General features: G+C 39.2%; 1 protein-coding gene across 2 annotated transcripts; it reads left to right on the top strand.

Annotated features, from left to right (window-relative positions):
- The first annotated feature begins 566 nt into the window (after positions 1–566).
- Positions 567–23120, top strand: mknk2b (MAPK interacting serine/threonine kinase 2b). 2 transcript variants are annotated; one of them, XM_060846106.1, is made up of 14 exons: positions 567–724; positions 1072–1231; positions 1777–1861; positions 1993–2094; positions 2873–2970; positions 6794–6873; positions 7262–7335; positions 8352–8456; positions 9142–9197; positions 11013–11108; positions 16018–16212; positions 19310–19474; positions 19595–19638; positions 20168–23120. In XM_060846106.1, the coding sequence occupies exons 2-14, from the start codon at positions 1181–1183 to the stop codon at positions 20415–20417; spliced, it is 1401 nt and encodes a 466-aa protein (XP_060702089.1). In that variant the 5' UTR covers positions 567–724; positions 1072–1180; the 3' UTR covers positions 20418–23120. The 2 variants fall into 2 exon arrangements, with proteins under 2 accessions (XP_060702089.1, XP_060702090.1); XM_060846107.1 differs by lacking the exon at positions 1072–1231 and having other exon boundaries at positions 661–724.
- The last annotated feature ends 4145 nt before the right edge of the window (positions 23121–27265 follow it).

Genomic DNA, 27265 nt, shown 5'->3' with positions numbered 1-27265 from the left:
GATCATGTGTCAGAAGCTGTGCAGGGGGTAGCTGTGAAGTTAAAATAAAATCAACCTGTTCAGACATGTTATGACACACCTCCGAAGCAAGTGGGATTTGAACCCTGACTAGGGACATTGTCACTCCACCACAATACCCGAGGGTATGAAGCGATGACTTTATTTTTCCTTCCTTATTTCATTGGCACTCAGTCCAATTGTATTGTTCCCATGCAGAAATATCAGGAAGCAGTCTGACACCGAGATGCGATGGTACTTTCACCCACACGGAACTATTAGGAAATCCATACATTTCCCAGTTTAAAAGAATTGGTTTGGTTCACTTTCCCTACAAACAAAATCAATCATGGAGATGAAAGGTAGAACAGCTGAGAAATGAAAGGACATAGAAATCGAAACTACATCTCCCAGAAGACCAAAAGAATCTGATGCAACCTGGGAGTGTGATTGTGCCAGACAATGAAGTCAGAAATTAGTTACAATGCAGAGAGGAGGGCTCTGTTTCAGAGGGGCTGGACTCAGAGGAAACTCTTGAACAGAGTGTTCTCGAGTTTCTGCTCGTTGGGTTGTGCACGTTTAGGCGTTTTTGCACGTAGGCGGATCTACAGTGAGGCTGCGTTAATACTGTTTACAGACTGGGAGGTTATAAAGTGCATGAGCCAGAGCTGCCTCTTGTAGATTAGCACTAGGCTGCTGGCTGGCTAGTGAAGGAGTGGGTGTGCTGGTAAGTCATTGCAAAAAAAAATGTATTGAGGGGGAAAAAAAAACCAACTTGCAAAGAAAACAAAATCCTAGGACAAGAAAATTGTGATTTAAAATTTGAATTGCTGTTAGATTTTTGAGCTGAATTATTTTTGTAGCATAAGGCGTGTTGGGTAGTGAAAATGCCTTTTTTAAAAGCAAGTTGTGGCTTGTAATGGAAAAGGGAGATGGTATGAAGCACTCTGAATGTTAGTGTTTGCTAGTGGTGTGCAGGGGAGAAAGCCTATTTCTAAATGATGCGTTGGTGTTGGGAAGTGCTTGGATTGAATGGCTCCAGACTGTCACAGTTTTCATTCTCTCCCATTTCAGGCCATACACACTGAGACAATAGCGGGCTCCAATTTTAGAAAGAAACTCTTCCTCTCTGAGGCTGCTTCTTGTTGATTCCTTTTAATTGTTACTAGCACTGTGACGGAAAATGGTTCAGAATAAGATTGCGGAGTTGAAAGGTTTCCACCGCTCATTCAAGGTAAAGCAATTCCCGTTTGCCGCAGTCTGCCGGTTTATGTACCGAGAAGCTTAAACGGGGCAACGCAGGCAAATTGTGTTGTGTTTCTAAAATTTAATTGCAAGCAGATATTTAATATGGGACTATTTTGGAAATGTGACCTGAGGTATATTGTGGTGAAACATACCACTGGAACTAACCAAGGAGCGATTACTTATCCAGTCACTGCAGTAATCATTGGGCATGTTATTTTCCTGAAGCTCTTCATTGGGTGAATTTTAAGATCTTTAGCATAGAAACGGCTCCATTTTGTGAGGAGGCTGATGAAAGAATTAAGTGGGCGGTCTCTTTCTAACTGCGAGTTTCTTACGTGACTAAAAATACAGAATTGCAGTAAGCAATCCGTTATGGAAGCTTTTCAAAGTCAGACTTTGGCTTGATTTGTTAGCTGGGGAAGGATATAAAATACATGGGCCAGAGTCTCTTGTGAGATTAGCACTCGGCTGCTGGCTGGCTAGTAATTTTTTGTTTTGATTTTAATTACCTGATAATATTCATATTTTTAGGGGCAGACTCCTTTTGATGATTATTGTGATGACACTGGACCATCTCCTGTTGAGAAGGTGTTTAATTTCGATTGTCCTAGACCTGGTAAGTAGTTACTGAAAGGCCAGTTACCTTGAATAGAGTATTTAATGTTAACTATTAAAGTTAATGATGTATTTAGCTTCTGTGATTGTGCAAGATGACATTAGAAGTGAAAAGGTTCTCACTTATTGTAGACATGCCCTCGAGTCTGCCCATTGACATCCCAGATGCCAAGAAAAGAAATAAGAAGAAAAAAAGATGTCGGGCCACAGACAGTTTCAGTGGCAAATTTGAAGGTAATCTTGTTGATTTTAATGACGTGATCCATTTCAGAATGAACTATGTAACTGCAGACTGAACTTGTATCACATCCAAGAACATACTTTCCATTTCTGAGCTCTTTTAACAGTAGTTGTACTTTTTATGTCCAGTGCTGAGACTCTGGGCAGGAAGTGGCTCAAGATTGTTAATTAGTCAGATTTCCAGCTGTTTAAAACATGTACAACCTGTAAGCAGAAGATCGCTTTGAAATGGGATGTATTAATGGGGTACAATTGAAATGGAAATTCAAGATGTGGGGTCTTTATTCTTTGAGGAATTATAAAGTATAACCCCCTCCTGCCCATAATTAATTTTCAACTTTTGACATTTATTATTTAATATAATTTTATTTATTTTGCTGTTGTCACCCATATCTGAACAACAGAATGTGGTAATTGAAGAAGGAAATGGGTATAATTCTTGGGGCTAAAGAGATCAAAAGATGTGGGGCAAATGTAGGAACTAGGATACAGTGTTAGTAAGATGGTCAGCAATGATCATATTGAATGGTGAGCAGGCTTAAAAGACCAAATGGACTACTTCTATTTCCATTTCATATTCTCTAATTGTCCTAATCTGTACTATTGCTTGATGTGCTCCAGTTCCAGTTGATTCTACATTTGTTTGAACACTGGAAAATAAACCTTGTTCTTTAATTTGAAAGAATTGCTTTCATTGGGGTTGTATTGAATGGAGGATTGTCCCAACTGTCTTAGGATTAGTGTCAAAGCTTCCTTTTTAACTTTTACGCAGATGTTTACAAGCTAAATGGTGAGATGTTGGGAGAAGGTTCATTTGCCAGAGTCCAGACCTGTGGAAATCTAATCACCAACAAAGAATATGCTGTGAAGGTAAGTGGAACACTCTTCTCATCCAAAACATCGTAAGCTTCACTTAAAAAAAAAAAATGATTAGACATATTGGAACAGGTTATGGGTATGGTTATGTTGGACAGTGCTGCTGTTGGAGTTTTTCTATCCTGTCCTGTCATCTATAAGCATTGTAAATTGAATTATGATGAATGATTGTCAAGAAAATACCTTCAAATATACATTTAAGATCTTAAGCTTTAAAACCATGATCTTCTACAGATATTTCAACCTTTTGTTTGAAAGCTAGGACTGGTAGTGGAAATGCTAGAAATTGTTTCTAACCAACAGTTGTTGCACATCATTGGAGCACTTGGGACTTGAACGGAGATCTCCTGGCACAGAGAGAGGGGTACTACCGCTGTGCCACAAGAGCCCTATAGTGGAAATGCTGTTCCACAGAAAAATCTTAACAATTGACATTTGTGTTCATCTAAAGTTATTGCACTGAGACTTTCAGACATTAGAGAGGGTGCATTGTAGGACAATTAACTTGATAGATTGTAAATGGTTCTAGTTGAGAAATTTGGTGTCCTTGTAAAGGTATTTGGGATGTGGAAGATAGATGTTTAACAACAAAAGTTTCTGGAAAAACTCCGAGTTGGCGGCATCCATGAAGAGAAATCAAAGTTAACATTTAGGATCCAGTGAGCTTTCCTCAGAACTGGTTCTGACAAACTGACTCTGGACTTGATAGTTAGTTTTGGTTTCTCTTCTTAGATGCTGGCAGACCAGCTGAACTTTTCCAGCAATTTCTGCTTTTGTTTGTGATTTACAGCCTCTGCAGTTCTTTTAGTTCTTATTAAAATAAATGTTGATGTTGTCATGGAGCCTACCACTAGTTGCACAGCCTTCCTCCTATAAGAGGGAGGGAATAAATGGTGTGAATGTGTTTGGAAAAAGAAACATTGCTAAATGAAATAGCAGAGGCTAATTATATCAGGGTACTCAAGTTGGTGCATATTTGAATGATGGGTACAAGAAATGGATAGTCATCTAGCACAGACAAAACAAAACATGCCCATGCTGACCAGATATCTCAATCTGACCTCGTGCAACCTACCAGCATTTGGCCCACATCCCTCTAAACCTTTTCCCGATCATATACCTATCCAGATGCCTTTTAAATGTTGTAATTGTACCAGTCTCCACCACTTTCCATACAAGCTCCACCCTCTGTGGAAAAGCTACCCTTCAGGTTCTTTGTTTCCCCCCCAAATCTTTGTTCTCACCTTAAATCTATGCTCTCTATATTTGGACTCCCCCCAGCCTAGGAAAAAGACCTTAGCTATTCACCCTATCCATGTCCATTATGATTTTATAAATCTCCAGAATGTCACCTTCAAGCATCTGGTGCACCAGGGGCCAAAATCCCCAATCTATTCAACTTCTTACTAAAACCTGGGGAAGTGTGAAACGAATGAGATCAGCCATTCCTGTGTTTTGTGGTCTAGTTGCTATATCCTTGGGCTTGCATGTATAGCTGGTTACAATAATAATGAGACAATATGAGGAGGGTGTTTGTGGTCTCCAAGTAAGATACAACCACTGAGCAAGGAAGCCCAGGTTCAAGTCCCAGTTGTTGCAAGAGGGGTGTAAAATGTCTCTGTACAAGTTGACAATGTGGGCACTTGCTGTTTGAATTCCAACCCTGTTGTCAGTTTCACTCCAGTTTTCATTTTTTTATTCTTTCCTGCATCTGATTCTTGCAAGTTTTGGAAGAGGAGCTAACTCTGCAGCACCAAGCTGCCTTTTGTTAGGCTGCATGGGGCTACAAGATCAAGACATGTGCAATGTAAACTATTGAGTTTTTTTTTGGAGCTTGACCATTCACTGACAATCAGCTGTAAAATGACACTTCCATATTTTTGCTGAAGTTCATTGTTTCCTTTTCAACCTATTGCTATTTTACAATGGTCTTGTGACCTGTTTGGAAGGATGACATTTAATTCAAACTGCAACTATGTCGGTAGAGCTAAATATGGTGTGTGTGTAAGACAAAGGGTAAGTTTTTGATGCAATGTGGAATACTTGATTAAAAAACTGGATTGAAGGAGTTCTGAGCAACAGCTGTGCTCCCTCCCCTTATCTCTCTTTCGTACACCTTCATCAGGATTACTGGTATGAATTTTGATGTTGCTAGTAGAATTGCCTAAAACCTGCTTTGAGCAACCAAATGTGGTCTGATGGATGTTCATAGTTCTTTGTGTATGATGTGGTTTGGCTTTAAATTTTGTAATCTGGCAGAAAAGGACTATTTGGCTAACATTATATTTTCTCCAGAAAACAACAGGTTAAAGCATATGTCAGAGCTGCAGAAAGTAGGAATAGGCGTTACCTTTTCTGTTGTACCTTGTGGGGCAATGGAGTCTTTGGTTACTGATTTATTTGTGAAGGAGCTGGAAGAGCCTTGCTTTGGAACTGTATATTACAAGCCAGCCAGTCTTGTTCAGTTTATGATTTGCTGCCCTTGTGCTGGGACCAGATGCAGTATAGAATGAGCACTCTTCAGTGACTAAATCTCTTGATTTAGGGCTTGAGAGCAGGGTGGTGGTGTTCCTTTTTTGTTTTGTTAGTAATCTGAGCTCTCTTTTATTGCAGAGGGTGGGACAGTCTTGAGATTGTGGATGCTGTGCAGCTGGCAGTGGGGACATTGTGTTTGGTGCTAAACAAAGCAGTTGGCGGTGGAGGAGGGGAAGGAGTGGGGGTTGGGAGCTACAGCTCTGCCATGGGTGTTTGCAAACTTTGCTCTAAGCAGCTGTTTTCAATTTGAGCTAGCAGTGATCTGTGAAGAGCGTTTTTGTCTAAATTGCATTCCTTGTGTGGAGAATTTAGCAAATACTTCAATTGAGGGGGGATTTAAAAAGTGTTTTTCTTTTGTGTTGAAGTAATTTAGTTGACTGTGTTTTAATATTGTGTAAGCTTTCTTGGTCAAGTGAGCTGATAGTGTATCTTAAGGTTCCCTTCTTGATTTCTATAACTTACCCAGTTTTACTTTTTTTCTCTAAAGATGTTCAGATCAAAATAATTGTGCTTTTGGTTGAAAGATGAAGCTGCATCATAAGCTTTCATGGAACATATTGTGCAAAAACACTTGACCTACGTGAGGTTTAATATCGGCAAGTGTTTCTTACTTTGGAGATGCTGGTGTTGGACTTGTGATTTTTAAACTTTGTATACCCATCAGCTTATAGTCCAACAAGTTTAATGGAAGCAATAGCTTTCGGAGCGTCGCTCGATCAACCGCCTGATGAAGGAGCAGCGTTCCGAAAGCTAGTGCTTCCAATTAAACTTGTTGGACTATAACCTGGTGTTGTGACTTTTGACTTGTTTTCTTAAAGTAGTTAACCCTTGCTTAGCTAGAGGTAGCCAAGCCACCACTTTTTGATTTAAAAGGCAAGATTTATGTTTTAAGGAAAGGGTGTAGAGGAATTCTGTGATATTTCCAGTCTGGCATAATGTGCTTGTAAATATTTAAATAGTGATTACTTTTGAAAATGCACACAATGGCTATCATTGAGAAAGAGTACATTTGCAAAAAAGCTTGTTACATAATCAATTGCATTTGTGCATATTTCAAGGATTTTGCTGATCAGTGTTTGTCAATCTATTTGTATGGTTGGATAAGATTTGTGAAAAAAAATTACAATTTTAAATTTTTAACAAAGCAACAAGGCAGATAGTTTAAATTAACTGGAATGTTGTGAACAATGAGGCATTGTGACTATCCAGTCACAATACAAAGCTCCATTAGAACTGTGTATCTGGATACTGAAGAATTGGGTTTATTCTTTGTTCATTGCAGATTATTGAGAAGAGACCAGGCCACAGTCGCAATCGGGTGTTCCGTGAAGTGGAAATGCTCTATCAATGTCAGGGACACAGGTATGTGACAGCTCTGTTAATCCTAAAGAGAACCATGAGATTTAATGTGCAGCACTCTCTGCTGACAGGATAGCTTTTAGTCCATCAGGTGGTTACTGTAAATAGATAATCCTGATGTAAGACTAGGAAATGGCTTTGCTGCGACAAAGCTTAAATACTGCATCAGCAGTACAATTATTTCTGTAGACTTTGATCTTGCTGTTAAAATGCATTCCCTGCATTTTATATTTAAAAGAGCCAGCCACTTGGCAATTAATTGTGATACAATGCAAAATGCATTTTGCATTGTATCTGGAACTTTAGATACTGTCCATAGCCTTTATGTTGGATTGGTCATACTGTTGTCACAATTTGTAGAACTAACAATTTTATAATTGTCTTATCTTAGGAACATTCTTGAACTGATCGAATTTTTTGAAGATGAGGACAAGTTCTATTTGGTTTTTGAAAAGATGAAAGGAGGTATGAATCACAAATAATTGGATGCTGGACATTTATAAGACAGCTACTGTGATCACCGTAATAGAAGTGCAGCCTGTGACTGGTTAATGTGGACAAAAATGACCCTTTCTAAAAGTGTTTCCCAAACGAGTCGAGGGGCTTGTAAAGCTCAACAGGCGGCGGTTTCTTGAATTTCTGGGAGGTTGGTTCCATGGTGAGCTTGAAGTTGGAACAGGTGGGAGAGTCTTTCACTTTGGGACCTCCTGCTTTTGAGATATTGCTGTTAATTGCCTTTAGCTACTTGAATGCCCCTGTAGCTAGTTTGTTTGCTTTCTGGCAGAACACCGTCTGCAAAGTAGCTCTTAATGTTTCAAGCTTTTCCTTTAAATAAAGGACTATGTTGATTGCATCACTGTGTTTGATACTTTGAAAATGTGAGAGGTTTCTTGTTGCCATTTGATCCAGCTTCTCGGAGGGACATCGATTTTGTATTGAACCATAATTTATTTTATTTCCCCCTTGAGAAAGGAAAGTTGTTTCAATCCAAAAAATAAGCCAGGTGGCCACTTCAGTTTCTATCCAGTTTTAAAATTCTAAAAATCAAACTAATTTTTATATCTATTGGGACATGAGAAAACAAAGTACCTGCTTTATGCGTGGGCTAGTTTGAGTTTGAGCAAATCAGAAAACTAATTCAAATGAAAACCACATCCTATCTGCAAAAGAAGTCCATACACGAAATCTAATAGCACCCATTTTTAAGAAGAGACAGTGGATTTATTTGATGTGTTAGCAGTAACTTTTCTCTCTTCCTTCTACTGCTGCCCCCCCCCCCCACTATGCACTATATCATAGTGCATAGTGGATTCTGATTGATTGTGGGTTGACTGCCTGTTTATTTATTTCTCATTTTGAAAGGTGCCTTTATTTAATAACGTTTTTTGTTGTTTGGGTTTCAATTTGTCTTTCCTTTTGCCATTGTACGCAGATGTCTTTAAGTCCAACCTCCTAATCAGACTCTTCTTTACCTTTTCCAGGCTCTGTATTAACACACATCCACAGACGAAAGCACTTCAATGAACGAGAGGCCAGTGTTGTTGTCCGTGAGATAGCGAGTGCGCTGGACTTTCTGCATAACAAAGGTAATGTGACTTAGTGGGTTGTGTAATTTTTATTTAATTTTGCCTACTGTGATAGCTATGGTTAGTACAGAACTAGATGTACAAGACAGTGAACTCTTAGTATTTGGTGAGCATCAGGAGGTCTTTTGATACTCTAGTTCATATTCTGTACTTCCCTTGTGAAGACACTAAAACCAAAGGAAGATATTCCCCCAGCCTCTTCCAATAAGTGCACTGTTAAGTGAGGTGGCTTACATTTCCCAGGCTGCTGATCCCATTATGCAGATAGTGTCCATCACATGTAAACTCAAACAGTGAGTGGATGATGGCCAGAGTCACTGTGCTCGTCCAATTTCTACGTGAGTTTCCGGGACTTGCTGGAAAATGATAAGGAACCATTTGTTTCCTGTCCTATTTTTGCCAAATGCAGAGGATATTTGTGAAGATTTATCTGAACTTGCGCACACATGCACACCCCCAACCGGTGAACTTCTGTTGACTTAGATTTAGTCGTTTAAATGGCTCTTAAAAAGGAGGCACACCAGAAATTTGTCTACATGAAGGCAATTGCTTGACTCTAGTGGTGTATGGGTGTATGGTTCACACTGGAAAAGGTTTCTGAATGGCAGTGGGATTTTTTTTATATAGCACCGAATTAAAAAAATACCATATGATCTAATTTTCCAAACGTAATTTGTCTTTTCAGGCATGGCCCATAGAGATTTGAAACCAGAAAACATCTTGTGTGAGAACCCAGAACAGGTAGGCACCATTTGAGTGTAAGCTAGAAAGAATGGTTGCTGTAAACAATATTCAGAAATTAAACTGCATCAGTTAGGGGGCACTTCATCTTTTTATTTCATTGAGAAAATGTTAACTTTTGTCTGGCAGTTGGCCTATTAATAAGCCTAACTACAATTGAACAAAGACCTTAAGCTTTGCAATTGGCTTGTTGTGGATGAGGTGCTACCAGAAATGGTTTTCCTATGCTTCCTAGTAACAGCCAGTGAAAGTTATTTCTTCTTGGGCAACACATTTTCGCAATTGCATACACCTGAAGCTTGCATGAAGCTGATCCCTCTCCTGAACTGACTTCATTGTTAAGCTTGTACGCACATTCATCAGCTTTATGTAAAATAAATTAGAAGTACACTCAACAGTCGGCATCTATAAATCTTAGCTGTATTTAGTGCTGTCTTTTATTAGTGTTAAGGCTAAAACCCAAATTTGAGACTCTTGGTAATTATATTGAAACATCATTTATGACTAGAATTTAGACTAATTTCATTTGAAGCATTGGTCAATCAATCTTTACTGACCAAACGTGGGGAGGAGTTTCTTAGTGCTTGCATACATGCAGTTTCTTGAGGGAGTCCTTTTAGATAGTGATTGGGAAAGGAAATCTATCCCCGAACTCTAGACTAGAAGGCCAAGGTGCTGAGCCTAACTGACACTGTTAATCATCACATGCTTGTGAAGATTACAAACCTTTTTTGGTTTTGTGGTACATCAATAACTTTACTGATTGGCACAGTTTTTTGGAGTCTGAAGGGGCTAATACTTCATTCAATGCAGCAAGCACCAATTCCAGTGTTCATGTTCCTGAGCTTTTGGTGGGAGAATAAGTCCAGATGTTGTAGGAATTAGACCTAAGGCAAGGATTGCAACAATCTGTGTAGTAATGAAGAGCCTGATCCTATAAACTAACTAGTTGCAGGGAAGCAATAACTACATCTTGTTTATACTACTCACCTTAAACCAAAGATGAGTGCCCCCAACTCCCAAGACTGTGTAAGCCTCTAAACATATTCCCTTCGATCCGATGGCAAATTACACACACTTAAAATATTTTTAAACAGTTCACTGTGGTGACATATATTCTTAGCAAGTTGATCAGATAAACGCCATATTCCCCCGCTATCAAATTTGTGGTTATTATTGACTAGAAGCTGAACTGGACTGACTACGCTAGAAGGTCAGTGGGCAGGAGTCCTGCAGCAAGTAACTCCTCCAACATTCCAAAACCTGTTCACGACCTGCAGGGTATGGGTTAGAAGTGTGCTGGAATATTCCTAACTGCCTGGATGAGTGCAGCTTCAGACACGCATGAAGCTCAAAAACCAATCAAAATCAAAAACCCACTTGATTGGTACCCATAGTGGCAGCAATATGTACCATTTTACAAGATCACAATGGCATCTCCAACAGTACTTTGCAAATCAGTGACCTCTACCATCTCGAACATCCATTGGAGCACCATCTGAAAGTTCCCCTTCAAACCAAGTGCAATTTGGATTGGAACTTGATGTGTCAAAATTCTAGGACTCCTTTCCCAATAGCATGGTGTACAGCAATGGACTGAGGCAATGAAAGAGGTAGCTTACTGCCATGTTCTCAAAGTAATTAGAATTAGGCTCTAAATGCTGGCCTAACCAATGACACCCCATACCCCACAAATTGTTTTAAAAATCCAGTAATATCAAAAGAAATGCGTTTAGAGGAGAGAGGGAAATGTATTTTTCAGTCAGAGTTTGGGAGCTGAACAGTTAGTATTTACGGTCTTTTTTTTATTTTTAGCTTTCCCCAGTCAAGATCTGTGACTTCGACTTGGGAAGTGGAATCAAACTGAATGGTGATTGCTCCCCCATTTCAACCCCTGAACTTCTGACACCGGTAAGCAGAACTGTTAGATTACATTCAGAATCTGCTGTGAAATCTGTAGTTATTAAACCTGAAATTGTGTCGCAAACAGCAATTAACTTGATCATGTTAATGACATCAATTGCTCTGAGATCACTGACACTTGCTTATGACTGTAAATTGCTAATTATCTTGTCTTTTGCAAGATTTCCCTTTGATTCTGTTTGTGTAATTCTACCCAGTGACTCACTTGTCAATTTTCTTTACTCTCTTCCTGTGGTCTGGGTTTTCATATTTTATCACTTGGGTGCAGTGTTCCACTGAAGAACTAACAAAACTCTTCCAACAAAGGAAGAGATGGGGCACAAAAATGTTGAACTGCACTAAGGGAGATCCTCAAATTGCCTCTGAAGCTGTTTGGAGCATTTAGACCCTGTGTTATCTCTGACATTGCTCAGGATTTTTCAATTGGTTTCATAAAATGTTACTTCTGAACCCAGTTTTGGGATTGTTTTTTAAGATAAAAATAATTTAATGTGGTTAAGATTAGATTAGATTATTTAGTGTGGAAACAGGCCCTTCGGCCCAACAAGTCCACACCGACCTGCCGAAGCACAACCCACCCATACCCCTACATTTACCCCTTACCTAACACTACGGGCAATTTAGCATGGCCAATTCACCTGACCCGCACGTCTTTGGACTGTGGGAGGAAACCCACGCAGACACGGGGAGAACATGCAAACTCCACACAGTCAGTCGCCTGAGTCGGGAATTGAACCCGGGTCTCAGGCGCTGTGAGGCAGCAGTGCTAACCACTGTGCCACCATGCCGCCCACGAATGTTTGTTTGTTCAGATACAGATTTCATGATTTAAAAAGTTTCCTTAAGCCAGCTAGATTATTAATGTAAAGATGTACCATTATATTTTTTGCTTATTGATGAGTGTTATCCTTAATACTGTTACTGTAATGTATAAAATGAGCTGTATCACAAGTGGGTACCTGATCTGTTGGGTTTTCAGAAAAAGTGAAGAGAGCGAGGATGACAGATGCTGGGGATTGAGCCAAGTGTGGTGCTGGAAAAGCGCAGTTGGTCAGGCAGGATCCAAGGAGCAGGAAAACCCTTCAGTTGCATTAAAAATAATCAATAATATTGAAGGCTTGAGTATGTGCATGCAGTGTTTTGTTTGAGCTGTAAACCCTTGCCAGCTATAGTCTGGTCTTAAATGTCACTGAACTTGTGAACTTTCCATGGTTTGCATGTTGCTATAAAGTTCCCTTTTGGCACCGTTCAGGCTCAAGGCCGGTGTGTTCTAGCCAACAAATACCTTCCTAGAAAGATTCCCAGTACTTCTCGGAGGATCATGAGTTGAAGTTATTTTCAATCTATTAGTAGGTGCCTGGTGTGGATAAATTGCCCCTCAAATCAGTGTTTGAAATTGAATTGGATGCAGAACTCTACTTTCGATTTGCAGTAGGACTTAATTTATTTTCAGGGTGACAGTTTGCCTGTTAGTAAAAATTCTAAATGTGTCTGGAACAAAGTGCATTTGCACATTTTGGAAGACCTACAGTAGCTGCAAGTGGTAAACATCATTGCTATTAGTAAACATTTTGGACATAGTTCCATTCTCTCCACATCCCCCCCCGTTTTTTTTACATTCCTGAGAGCAATTTGAATAAAACTTCAACTTTGTTGGATTGAATAAGGTCTGTCTGAGGATTGTAGTTGTATTATTTTGTTTTTTGCAACTGGGTTTCATTGGAAATGTATTACCGGTCTCAACAGTGGGCAAACTATTTACCAAGAGCAGAAAAAATCCAAATTTGCAAGGAATAGTACTTAAGCTTTTACTGCTTTATGAATTTGCACAATAGAGCATTTCAAGATTCCCATTAGGGACTTGAGGGTAGCTTGAATGTTTCGAGAATGCATCTTTGCATTCATGACACTTTCTCTTCGGCCTTGACCTGGTGTACAGTTTGGCTGAGTTGTGGATACATTCAGTACTGTAATTTCAAGGCTGGTACTACAGAAGATGCCTTTCTTTATTGGTGTTTGTTATGGTATGTTTTGTTAGAATATTGATTTCTTGAAGGCTTCTCCAGATAATGGCCATTACCCATTCTCTTGCCTGCAGTGACTACAAATATTCGAGATATTTATCAATCTCTGTCTGTGGTCTAATATTGGTCTCTGAAGTTATTACTATGAACAAAGATTGCTGTTATTTCTGAAACCAAGCACAGAATGAGAATATGAAAATCCATTGGTTTGATTCATCATGTGGATTATGCACACTAATACTATAACAATAGTGTATGCTTATTTCCAAACACCCTCTCCCTGGTCTAGTTGTCTGCATATGTAAAAAGCAGACATGCAATCAGGAAGTTAAAATTTGTCAGCTTGACTCAGTTAAAATTAAGTTGCTAAACGACCAGTATCCTCTCTTTTCTACACAGACACTTTTCATAGTGGACACTTTTTTGCACACACTTTATACTTGTTATACTATGTTAGTGTCAACTAGTTCTTTAACATTTGGGTTTTTGAAGCTTTTTAAACCTGGTTTTATAACTTAACTATATAGCATATTCTGTACATGACAAGCCAGCTGTCTCTTCATTGAATCCATGCCTCCTTAAACAGCTGTTTAAAAACTAATCCTTTAATATAATACTGCCAATAGTGTCTGGTCTTCTGTAGTTCACAAACCTTTAAGTGTTTGTGTCAAAGAACTGGACATTGTTTCCAAATATTTGTAATGGTTAAAGTGGAAAGGAAAAATTAAAATGAGTGAGAATCTTGTTAGACTAGAAAGTAATGGCCAATGGATTGTGCGGAAATCAATGTAAACTGTGGCTTTTGGTTAGTTTGGGTTGTACTTGCATTTCACCATGTCACTTTGCTATGAGCAAAACAAAGTTCCACTCGGCTCAGCAGATCTGATGCAATTGGTGGAAATGAGGGTGTTTCACAAGAAGGGCAAAGGGCACTTCAGCTCTCTGTTTAAAGTTCGGCTGTTGGGAGGGGCTAAGTGTGTTTCTGATTTTGTTTCTTTTCACTTAATAGGAAGGGTAATTATTGAGTTGCTGTTAACTCTGAAATTTTGCTTTAAGTTGGCAGCAAAGTGCAAGACACTAGTCATGTTTAGTTTTTTTTGGTGTATCTTGTTTAGTAGTTTTGGGTCTGTCCGAGCAAAGGGTTTTATCTTTTGGGCTTTTGATTTTATTGAGCTAGACTTTGACCTCTTCTTTTATAATACTGACATATTGTAATCTAGCTTTTATTCAGGATATGGTCTCATGTTAGCTTGTACTCAATGATCTCTGCTTTTCCAATTTTATTTTCCATTTCTATGCCTGTTCAAAATAGCTCAAATTTAATGTTTATACTCTGTAAAGCTTTTAATGTTCTTCCTATCTCTGTACCCTTCTTATAGCCTTGTAGATCTCTTACTCAGTCCAAAGTTGCTTGTTCCTCTGATTAGATTTTTGTTTATCTTTGATTTGCCACTGTCACCTATGCCTTTGCCACCTAGGTTCTGCTCACTGGAGGGAGAATACCTGCCTAAATCCTATGTGTTCTTCCCTCATCTTTTTGAAGATGAATTCGTTCCAAATAAATTGAAAACTGGGTGTGGCCTGTATAGGGTACTGTGGTGTGACTGATTGCAGATTAGGAAAGTCCCTTTTATAGTTAACAAGAGATTTGCAGATTGTAAACCTGAATTGCATCACCTTTTGATCTGTAGAATCACTGGGTTTATTGCTGTATTTGTAGCAATGTATATGTAAGATTGTTTTCAGCTAAATACTCACTGAACAGTAACTATGGTCCCCAGTATAACACATTGACTTGTTTCTGCAAATTTCTTTTTAATTTCTAAACACTTAAATATTTTCTGGAAAACCCAGGCTTGTAGATATATTTATATCTGTGACCATATTGGACAGACATTTTGTGCATGATCCATTTGGACAGAATTCTGTGGTGACTAATAGAGGAGATGTGATACTTTATGCATTTCTTTATATGGGGATTTTGATTAATTATGATATCTACATAGATGGAGTGTGTAAAGAAGCAAATGCATATATGATGTGACCAGAGTCTAAAAGCTTTCATTTCTTTTTAATTGAACAAGATGAACTATCTGACTGCGGGCTTGGTTTTGAAGCTTATTTCTTTTCGGGGGCTATCCAGTTGGCTGAACTGTTAGTCAGCTGATTTGAATGTGTACTCACTGGCTTCCGGAAAGATTACCAAGTAGTTGGAAACTGTATTTGACACAGTTTAAATTTGTTGATTGAGTAGGAAATTGAATTGCCAGTCCCATTTTAAAATGGCAAAACATTCCTTCCTTGCCCACACCACAGCTTTTTCTTTATGAAAAGCATATCTTCATTTAAATGTCATTAGATTTCTTTATCCCCAAATGTAAAACCTTCTGTGAAAACAAAAACATCATGCGTTTGATGCGACTGTAACTCTGAGGAGTGAATAAAAAGGTAGTGCTCTTGATAGAGGAAGGGTCTGCAGATGTACCCTCTCAAGTTGCTCATATATCAGTGGTGTAAGCAGAGGCCTGGACATAAGTCACCTGCTTCTTGCTGCTCTGAATAATACAGCTGGGAAAAGGGAACACTACCATAAGCATGAATAGTTGTTTTTCCTCTTCTGGGGATGAATATAGGCTTGTCATTTGCAAATCACTTTCTCTTCTAAACCGACCAATGTGACGAGTTAAATGCTCATAAGAGTTGAGTGTTCTGTCATAAAAAAAAATTGCCTCCGTGTTGATCTTGTTGAAATCATACTGCCATCTAAATGTAATTTACTTGTGTTTATAATATTTAAAAAGTGGCATTTTAGCATAAAGTCCTGCAGATGAATTATACCGTCTAATTCCTGTGAATTTTTAAATATCTTTTAGTGTGGGTCTGCAGAGTACATGGCACCAGAAGTTGTGGAGGCATTTAATGAAGAGGCTACGATCTATGATAAGCGTTGTGACCTCTGGAGCTTGGGTGTTATATTGTACATCATGCTCAGTGGATATCCGCCTTTTGTAGGAAACTGTGGTACTGACTGTGGTTGGGACCGAGGGGAGGCCTGTCTTTCCTGTCAGGTGAGTGACTTTTTTTTTAAAACATGGGTTTTTCCAGATTGTCAGGCATTCCATTATTGGCTCAGTTTTCATAATGAAAGTTCACAGACAGTGAAGGTATACTTCAACTAAGAATAAGTCTGCAACAATATTCATTTCTTGCACTGCAAGTAAATGTATTGCAAATGTTAAGTCTAACAAATATTAACACTAAAGTCCCACTGAAATTGGGTGGTTACAATATAGAAGTCCTGATGAAGGGCTCCGGCCCGAAACGTCAAATTTCCTGCTCCTTGGATGCTGCCTGACCTGCTGTGCTTTAACCAGCAACACATTTTCAGCTACAGTATGGAATAGGCAAACTGTTGACTCTTCCCAATAAGATGTATAGGGTCAATAGACGAGGTCTCTTCTGTGGTGTGGGGCAGTCTAAAACTAGAGAACCTGGGTTTAGGGTGAGAGGAGATATAAAAGGGACCTAAAGGGCAACTTTTTCACACAGGGTGATGTGTATGGAATGAGCTACCAGAGGAAGTGGTGGAAGCTGGTACAGTTGCAACATTGAAAAGGCATCTGGATGAGTATATGAATAGGAAGGGTTTTGAGAGATATGGTCCAAGTGCTGGAAAATTCAATTAGATTTATAGGACATCTGGTCGGCATGGGACGAGTTGGACCGAAGGGTCTATCGATTCTAACTATCTCTATGACTGACTATCTGTGCTTTTGTGGATCCTGAGATAAATGGCATTTTTTTTCCCCTCTTGTTACTGCTGTGGTATGGCTTCATGCCGTCAGTGTGCCTGAAGTGCTGTGGACAGGATAAAAAGCAGGAGGATTGAATCTTGAAGGGTAATGTTTTGGAGTATGAGCCCGAATGCACCTATGCCTTTGTGCATTTCACCTGTAGATGGGCTGAGGAAGGGTTAGAGGTGATAGATGTTACAGTGAGGAAAATCAACTCTCAGTATATAAAAGACCAAGAACTTGCATCAGTGTTGACTTGTATATCAAAATTGCAGTTTGATTAAGGCTGAGATAGTAGCTGGGGAGATTGGCTGACTGGAGAGACACTGGATCTATTGTGACAGCTGTGGAAATTTGAGGCTCTTTAGAATTGATTATCTGTCAGACCAGAAATATTGGATGAAGGTAGAGGTGGGTATCATCCAAATAGTCATTTCCATCTGAGTTGACAGTGTGAACTTTGGTATAATATGTACTATGGGAAGCATCACAGCAAGGCCCAGTCATGCCCCTTGCTGACTTCCTCTTGCCTTCTTGCTGTTGTATTATCCTCCCTAACTTAGTCTGAGAGGCCCCATTGACACCTGGCTGAGATCACCTCCTATCCTGGCTGAGATCACCAATTCAGAGCAAAGACTTGGGCTTTTTGTCTGAGGTGAATCTGTGTATTATGGCCTCTACACCATTTCAGTTTTGTGTTTTTTGGACTGAGTTAATGTTCCACATCCATAGTCATGACCTACACATACAAGAACTCTGTGCATAGTAAACTGGACAGGCTGCTGTGGAATCCACCCACTGATAAAATTCAGGACAACTTGCATGATCACTTTTTTTGAATTGCTTTCACATATTCCTGTTACTAAGAATATCTGGCTTAAAAGTGAAATCTTATGCCATGGGAATTGTACGGAAGTTGATGTTATTTTTGTTTCCAGCTTGTGTTCATCAGTCAAAGCTGTCAAGTAAATGAATCAGAATGCAATGCCACTAGTTTTGATTGAACAAATTTCTAAAGCTTATAACTAGTCAATTGTCAAAACAAGGTTGATGATATAGCACTATTATAAATCTCCAGTATAGGTAAATATTGCTTGGTGTGATTAATCAGCAGATGAATAATGAAAGTAACCATTATGATAATGTTAATGCTAGGACTTGACACATTTTACTCAAAACAGCAAAACCCAATAAAAGGTGTCTCTGACCTGCAGCAAACAACAATCCAACTGAAAGCAGGTGACTTTTTCCAGCAATATCTAGTGTATGAAGGGCACATGTGACTGCTTTTGTTCTCTTGCCCTCATGTCCAGTTTCATGTTGTAGCTGATTTGGCTGCTATCTGTGTCAAGAGAAATTGAGATTCAGGAGGTTAGGCAGCAGTGCATTGTTGGATAAAGTTGGAATGAGTAATCACAACCATGTGTTAAACTAGACTCTGTGGGGTAGTGTACTCACTTTTTGGTAACACACTTATGCAGGTTTACTGTTTGTGAATTGCAATAAGGTTAATTTCCTAACTACTGTCTTAAAACAGTTTGTTAGAACTGAGGAAGTCTTCGGAAATGGTTGAGGCCTTTAAAAAATGTGACAGGTGAAGTTATTGACTCACTCCAGTTGTTGAAGGACATAAATACATGATTTAATGTAGGATTTGGGGGACAGGAGTGAAAGTTTTTTTTGTTCGTTCTTGAGAGTTGGATGTCAGGAATGTACCACTCTTAAAACAGATGCAGAGACTCTATCAATACTTCAGAATAAGAGGTCTTTGTTGAGATGAGGAGGACAAAAGCATGTGGAATTGGGGAATTTACATGTAATTGTGCAGTGGTCTCATCATGCAATGTGTAGCAACCCTGCCTCTAAGCCAGGTGCCTCGGGTTTGAGTCCCATTTCTGATCACAGAAGCGATCAGAACTTACAGTGCAGGAGGAGACCACTCAACCTGTCTTGTCAGCACCAGTTCTCTAAATGAACATCATTGATGCCCAAGGAAAGTACATTCACCATGTAGCCAAAAGAGGTGAGCCTTAAGCCATAAATCTTAGCAATACCCCAAAACTAGGCAGCCAAAGTGGAAATGTGTGCTAGTCAGCCGTGTGATGAAAGTAAGTTGGAGCCCGTAACTGTTTTTATCCATAGCTCCAGGTGACAGCATGCTTGCAGTGGTCCATATTGCTCCAGTGTTTCTAACTACAGTGCACCACCCACCTTCATTGCATGAAATTGCTTATTGATGGAAACTATTTGCTAATACATTTTGATTTTGTTTGAATTAAATGATTTTGAGTTTAAATTGTAATATTTACTTAATAATTAAACAACCCATTTATCTCGCACTAGTAAAGAGTTTTATTAACTTTCTTTACAGAATAACCTATTTCAGAGTATTCAAGAAGGAAAGTATGAATTCCCTGATAAGGACTGGGCACACATCTCTTTTGGTGCAAAGGATCTCATTACTAAACTCTTAGTCAGAGATGCTAAGAAGAGGCTCAGTGCAGCACAAGTACTGGAACACCCATGGGTGCAAGGGGTATGTTTCATTAGATGTCAATATTTTGCAAATGCCTTAACTGTTTACATACTGCAGTTTTTGACTACAACTGTCGTATGTGCATTGATTGATTTGTCTTCTATCCTTTTTTGCTTTTAGCATGCACCAGAGCATACACTTCCAACACCACGCCTTCTCCAGAGGTACGTTTACAAAGCTTTGTCTTGAGCTTGAGTGTGTATTTTTAAGGTCATTTAAAACAATGGGTTGTTTTGAGGCAAAAATTATAAAGGTTGCTAAATTCTACAAAGGGGTTAGCTCAAACCTACTTCCAGCAACAAGGCAAAACAAAAAAAAAATCCCTGATACATTATTTGGTAGACCTTAAAGGGGGGGATGCAGGGTGAAATTCTAATATAATCAAGCCATGAAGTGCTGCAAAGTGCTGACAACTGGGCCAATAATCCTTGAACTTATATTTTAAAATTTCAATGAGATCTATTTCTACTGACTTTTTTACCTTGAACTTTTCACCATAGTATATTTTCATAGACTGTTCACTTTGTTTTAGTGAAGGGACTGCAGCTTGTAAAACTAAAGCCACAGCAGCAAAGGCTTGTGATTGGATTAAGAAGTGGCGAGAAACTGAAGCATTCAGGATTTGGAGCCTGTTACTGTGTTGTGCTTTGCTTTTAAAGCTGTGTTGACTCTTTGTTCTGTCCTGTCCCTCAGGAACAGCAGTGCCAAAGATCTCACATTCTTTGCAGCTGAAGCAATCGCAGTAAACAGGCAGCTGACTCAGCATGAAGAAAATCAGGACGAGGAGAATCCGCCAATCCTCATTAAAGCTACCTCATGTTCCATGCGACTGTCTCCACCCTCAGAATCTAAATTGGCCAAACGGAGGCAGAAGACGAGTGCAATCAAGGCAGCCAATCAGCAGTTGTTGCCATCCTTGGTTCTGGTTGACAATTGTGTGTGACATCATTTCTTCCCTCGAGCACATAGCGACTAAACCCAGAACCTTCTAGTTGGCTGGCTGTAAGTCTGGCGTTGTTACAGTACTGCTCCACGTAAGAAAGAACTGTTTACAGCATTTGAAACCTGCATGGGATAAGTATGTGAATCCCCGCGATGATACTAAGAGTCAGAAAACTGAGAAAAGGGCAAAGATTTAAATAACGACTTTGTGTCTTCACCAAAGGAACGTTTTTAAGAGCAGGTTTTACATTTTGTTTTGTACTGTGATCACCTTCATGACAACTATAGTTTAGATTTTGCTGCTTTTTACATTGGTATCCATTTGGGCCTCTGGTTCTGGAGCGCAGTGTCTACACAGTGATCAATGACCAGTTTATTTTTCCAATAGGGTCTTCCTGGACACTGGCCTTTAGTGTATTTGGCAGGCGTACGTGGGGATTGTCATTGGCTGCAAAAGACCTGCACTTCAGAAGCAAGCACCAAAACATCATCTAAAAGGCAGCAATTTATTTTGCATTTTTCAGATATGTGCAGGCTTGCTCCTAATCTCCAGTGTAAAAAAAAATCAGGGCTACATTTTGCATACCAGATTTTTGAGAAGACTGAGAAAGATTTTGTATATTCAGTTTTTTTTTAAATCTCTAGTTGTACACCTATTTTCTCTGGTATCAATGTGACTTTTTAAAATCTCACCCACTCTGACCAGCATGTCCTAGAAAAAAGTTTCCTTTAATTTCTGCCAAGTTCATAAATGTAAGTATATTCTGCATTTATTTTGAGTCTTTGGGAATCTGTAGCAGGACTTTAGTTCAGGAAATATGACAGTGATTGGTGATGGAGAACAAGAATTTGACTGAGAAAAAGGCATTCCAGATACAAAAATGCGAGTAGTCTTTATCTAAGATTGCGTGAAATCTTCCAAATCTTTTCTTTTGAGAAAAGAAAAGTGTTTACATCTCCGTTTCTAAAATTGTCTGTGGATGGAGTCTGAAAGTGCCACATTCTGATTTTGAAGTTTTGAAAAGTGGGTGCTATCTGTGTTTGTGTGATTTATAGGCAGGTTCGGCCTATCCTTTTGTTTTAATGTGGTGGTTATATTCAAAGCCATTGAATGTATATGTTGAGCTTTTCACTGTATTGCAGAAATAGAGCGCACAAAACTGAGTTGGACATTTTGAAATCCATTTTTAAAATGTACCATGAAATGCAAGCGTACACTGCATTTCCAATGTGAGGAAGGTGTGGCAACAACACCTTTTTCTTTATGCTCTACTGCTTTGTATCAGTTAGGTTGGGCAATCAAAACTATTGCAGGGATAACCATGCTTGACATTAAAGAAATGCTGTCCTTTTGTGGGCAGTATTAAATTGAACTTGCATAAATGACCCCTGAATTAGGAACAGGGCTACTAGTTGTGCCACAGGAATATTTAGCAATCCACTGCCACCTTTTTTATTATTGTAAAAATATTCTACTAATGAAAGGTATGGGAAGGAATGATGTCTCCCAGAGAAATCTATTATTTATTGTCTGTCCAGAGGTAGCCATTTTTGACCATCTGAGCGAACTTATAGTTTACCTTTTCTGAAAGACTGCTGCCCCTGCTCAGTAAAATGTAAGCCCTTGGTGAGGACAGGAATAGATTTGGCTCTAATTTTCTGATGCCAACATTTATAGTCACTGTTCACCTGTAAATAAGGTGCACTTACATGAGGTACAGAAGGCAACTTGGACAGTGGGATGTAATCCAGTTGGGGTACCAATACCTGGAATGGGACAGGGGAAGATGGGATAAAACCTAAATTGTTACCTTTTCATCTAAAATGTTTTAACCTAACTGTACTTAGTACCATGAAAACAAAATGGTTGAATGGCCACTTGGCTGTTGAGATCTGATTTTTGCATTGTTATAGAGATCACCTTTTGGCTGTGAATTCTACTGATCATCAAAGTTTTTGTTTGTAAGTTTGCTTTTCTCAGTTTAGAAGAAGTATGTGCAAAAAATATTGCATGAGGCAACTCTCAAGTGAATGTTTTTTAAAAAAAAACTGCTTCCCAGGAAGGGTTGGGAATTTGCATGTCAATGTTGGCAGCAAATAACTTCAGATGGGGGATCAGTTCAGGTATGAAAATGTTTAAGATTAATCTCAAAAGAAAAACCTTCCAACTAATGATCTTGCTGAAGGGATTTTTGTCAGGTGAATTAGTAGGTATAATTTATGTGGGGGTTAAAACTGAATTGGGATTTCTAAAAATGGCTCTCCTACTTTAATGCAAGTTCCCTGCTCTGGCTCCGTTGCTCAATCCAACTCTACATTCTGAAACAGTATTATCAGCAATTGTATGGTACTTTATGATGAAGCTGGTAGTACAAGAAACCAATTTAAATTATCAAGTACATTGCTATTACGTTTGCTGAATAAGACATGTTCTTGTTGTCTTATACTAAGACTACTTGAATTTTGTATGCATTGCATCATCTCATTCAAATGCTACCTTGTGCTGGATGGTAGCGCAGCTTGGTTTAGTTAAGCATAGGCCATTATCGAGCACTGTTGGTATATTAGCTAGCTCCTAAGGGGCATGAAGCGAAAGCACTTTACACACCAGGTGACTGATGAGGCTCACTCTAAATCTTCTTACTGTTGTTGCCAGGATTTTTGTATTGTTTTATAAAAATTTTAATAAATGCTTTGAACTTAATGCTTTAGTGTGGTCTTTAACAAAATGAAAATATGTAACATTTTGTGAGGAGTGGTGAGGAAGTATGTATTAATTCTTGGCCCACTCCAGTGAACCTCTTGGTATAGGTGCTGTGGTGGCATCCTGTGCTGGAACATTCAGTAATAAAGTGAGCTAGGGGTGGGCAATGTGCTGCAAAGTAGCAGTGAAAGCAATTTTGCATTTGTATCGCAGCTTTCATATCTTCAGGACATCCTGAAGAATGACTTTGTTCTTCTGAAATGCACAAAGCACAGTGGCCAACTTGTGTGCAGCAAGTCTCAGCATATGCTGCATTGAATGTCTGATTGGCATCACTGAGATGGCATCTCCCATAGTACAGTACTCTCTCTGACCTGCAGAGCATGCTCAGGTTTCTGACTGGTATTAAAGCTACTGCCTTCTAATGGCAAGGTGATAACCCTGTTTTAACACTTGAAAAGGCAATACATTTCATTTGTTATACACACATTCAAGTATCATCTGGCTTTTCCAATATCTGATGCAATAAACTGCTGAAATGCTGCATAATATGTTCACAACATCTCACATTTGATACCCTGGCTGATGTGTTTGCACAATCCTGAACCATAGTCTTACCTTAGACAGGAAACTATAGCGATAATAACCACATTCCTGCATGTTTGTATGGGAGCCTGTAGTTCATGAAGATATAGAGGAGCTGATTACAAACCTGACTTGTATAGTTGTAGGTGAATTTAGACAGCATCTTAACTGGTTTACAATAATCACTGGCAAATGATGCATTCTGTTTAGATCATTTCGGTTTATAGTTCTTGTGTGCACCTTTTGCAATTTTGGTAAAACTCCATGCTGATTTATGAGAATAGTTTTCTCCCCTTTGCTGACAATGATCACTTGAGGCTGTAGTGTTTCTGGTTTGCAATTAGTATTTGCTGATTTTTAGATGGTTCAAATCGCCCCCAGATCCTTGGTTCTGACATTGGATTAACAGAGGGGCAAAGAATCTCTGTTTATTAAAATACAATTGAATATTTATAGAAAATAACAGGTCAATATATCAAGGTGGGGGGTAGGGGAGAGGAGGCAAATGGTAAACAGTGGAATCAACACTGTCAAGTACAGAGGCTAGGACTAAAATACACTATTATCCTGACACATGTAATTTACTGATACACACAACAATGATATAATCCCAAGTACCTGAAGTCTTTTTAAAAAAAAAACTTCCTGACCATGAAATGTCCTGCACCATTGACAACCCTCCTCCCAACCCTTTCTTCCTAACTAGTTGGATTTTGAGGTCTCAGTGAAATTGAGTTCACCACTGGAACAACAGATTTTGAAGTGCACCTGGCTATTCAGCTTGTAGCTGTTGCTATGTTGGGGACTTCGGATGCTGTAGGCCTTCAGTCTGGGCTGTGTCCAATGGTGCGCTAAGACTAGTTTTGGATCTATCAGGTGAGTGCCTCGACTTTTTTTTTTCTGTCTTCTGGTTCTTGCTAGCAGGTGTTTGTCTTCAAAGGTGTCGGGGGTAATGATCAGGTTGGTGTTAGTGCTCTTGGGCATCTTCAATTGTCAGGACTGGTTCGTGGCCAGTCGATGACTGTGAAGATCTTTCTCAATGTGGTAGTTGCAGGGATAGCTTCTCTCTTCTGTTTCAACCACTTCTGACTTGGGATTGGGCCTTCCAACTATACAAAATAGCAGGCCTCATGTCCCCATCAAATCTGGTTTCCTACAATAGTCGTCTTGTTTCTTCGGAGATGAATTGGTTTTCCTGATTATTAAAGTAGGTGCAAATGCCTTGTGTATGTGATTGACTATCCATTGAAATTGGAGGCATTGGGAATTTGTACAGACTCAATGTCTGTATTAAAGTTTGTCGTCAAGGTTAGCTTATTGTTCCTGTAGGGCTGAGGTGTGGATAAGTTTCCCCAGTCCCAAACCAACTGTCCCTGTGACTACATTCCAGCATAGCTCAACTGCTGGCATTTTCTTTTAATTTTAGCTTTGGGAAAAAAAATTACAAGATTCTGGTAGAAGTCTAATTTTATATGGTAGGCAATCTTCTCAAAGTGTTTGTGATTTCTGCTCAACTCAACAAGTGGCAGGTTTTAGTGGAAGTTTATTTATGCCTGCTCAAGTGGTGTCCTTAGCACAAGAGCTTGGAGTATGAATTGAGTTGATAGATGTGTTTGTATAAGTATCGTTGAGCTTGCTCCTATCTCTTCCCATGTATTTCTTTCAAAAGGCATTACTGGATAGGGAGGACATTCACGCAATTATTCCTTTCCCTAGACCAGCAGCAAATTGGCCAATTCACATTCCCAGTCTGTCATTTAATGACATCACAAATATACTGTATACAGTTTTGATCTCCTTACTTGAGAGAATATACTGGCACAGGAGGAGGTAGAGGAGGTTTACCAGATTGATCCTGGAGTTCAGGGTTGGGTTATGAAGAGAAATTCATTCGACTGGGACTATACCCATTGGAATTTAGAAGAATGAGGGTAGATCTTTTAGAAACATTAATTTTATGAAGGAAGTAAGAAAGACAGAAGCAGGGAGGTTGTTTCCACTAGTGGGTGGAATTTTCCTAAAATAACGGAAAGCAAATTTAGGACTGAGTTGAGGAGCTTCTTCACCCAAAGGGTTGTGAATCTGACATTCTTTTCCCAATGAAGCATTTGAGGCTACCTCATTGAATGTTGTTAAAGCAAAAATGGATTTATGAACAGGAAGGGAATTGAGTTATGGTGAGCAGGTGGGTAAGTGGAGCAGAGTCCATGAAAAGATCAGCCATGACCTTATTGAATGGCAGAGCAGGCTTGACTGGGCAAATGGCCTGCTCCTGCTCCTATTTCTTGTGAACTACTGTCAGGGCCACAGATTCCTTAATGGAGTAATACAGAGCAAACATTATAGTCAGAGAATTAGAAACCATTCTGGAGCTGAGAGCATTAGTCCAAAATGCCTGCTGGTGCTCCGATTCAGGACATTGCTCTGGGCTGGGAAGGGAAGGGAAGGATCCAGTTGCCGTTCATTCTCCGGAGAGAATTATGAGCACTTAAAGGCTTACGTTTTAAAAGGAGATCGTTGAGGGCAGTAATCTCTGAATTACCGAGCAATGAGCAAATTGGCACAGGACCAATAAGGTTTAGGGCCAAATGTGGATCAAAATCTGGGGGAGAAATGGGTTTTAATTTATGGGGCACTGACATCAGTACTGAAGAACATGGGTGCTGTGCTCTTGGGATGGTGGTCTTATTGTGTTGGACCTGTTGTACCCATACTGGAGGCTGGGCATACAGAAGAAAAGAAATGGAGGCTTGTGAGAAAGGGTACAGTGATGGTCATGCTTGATTTCAGTTCACATAGATTGGATGAATCAGTTTGAAGTTTTCTCAATTGAGCAATTAGAATCCTGGGAAAAAAAGTCTTAGCAGCACATCCTAGGGCTGACCAGAGAAGACTAAACTGGATCTGGCAATGTTATACAATAGGACTAATCATTGACCTTGTAATGACAATGCCCCAGTCTACAATCATCACATGACTGAATTCTAGTGATTTTTGTGTTTTGTTTTGTTTGGCTTGGGTTTTGTGATGTTCAAATCATCACACTTCATGCTTGTGGGAGTAAGAACTTCAATCTGTTTAATTTTTGGAAGCTGCTAGTACAGACCGGGCTGCTGGTACTAGACCTGTTCTGTTACGTATTACATATGCACTTCTTCAGGGGCAGTTGAGTGCTTCCTATCCTATGCTGTTTTTTTTTAAAATTTAAGTATGGGCAAATTTAAGCCAGCTCTGTCTTCTAGCCTTGAATGAGCTGGAAAATGTGTTAAGAAATAGTTCAGTAGAGATGTAATGGAAGACCTTTCAAGGAGATTTCATAATATTCAGAAATTATGCATTATGGCAAGAAAGATGTAGTCAAAGGAAGGAGGAATGGTCTGTGACTACCTGCAGAAGTTATCAATAGTATAAAATTGGAAGAAAAAAACTAATTCTGCAAAGATGAAGGCAAATCCGAAGATTGCCATTCTTCACTGGTTAGATTCTGATTTTATTCAAAAATTAAAGTGGGAAATTTAGAAGTACAAGAGAAGCTAGCTAGAAATGCAAAAATAATTTCG

The sequence above is a fragment of the Hemiscyllium ocellatum genome, chromosome 28 (genome assembly GCF_020745735.1).
Source record: "Hemiscyllium ocellatum isolate sHemOce1 chromosome 28, sHemOce1.pat.X.cur, whole genome shotgun sequence".
In the NCBI taxonomy this organism is placed as follows: Eukaryota; Metazoa; Chordata; class Chondrichthyes; order Orectolobiformes; family Hemiscylliidae; genus Hemiscyllium; species Hemiscyllium ocellatum.
The sequence above is the reverse complement of the archived record's forward strand: the minus strand, read 5'-3'. Positions and strand labels throughout refer to the sequence as shown.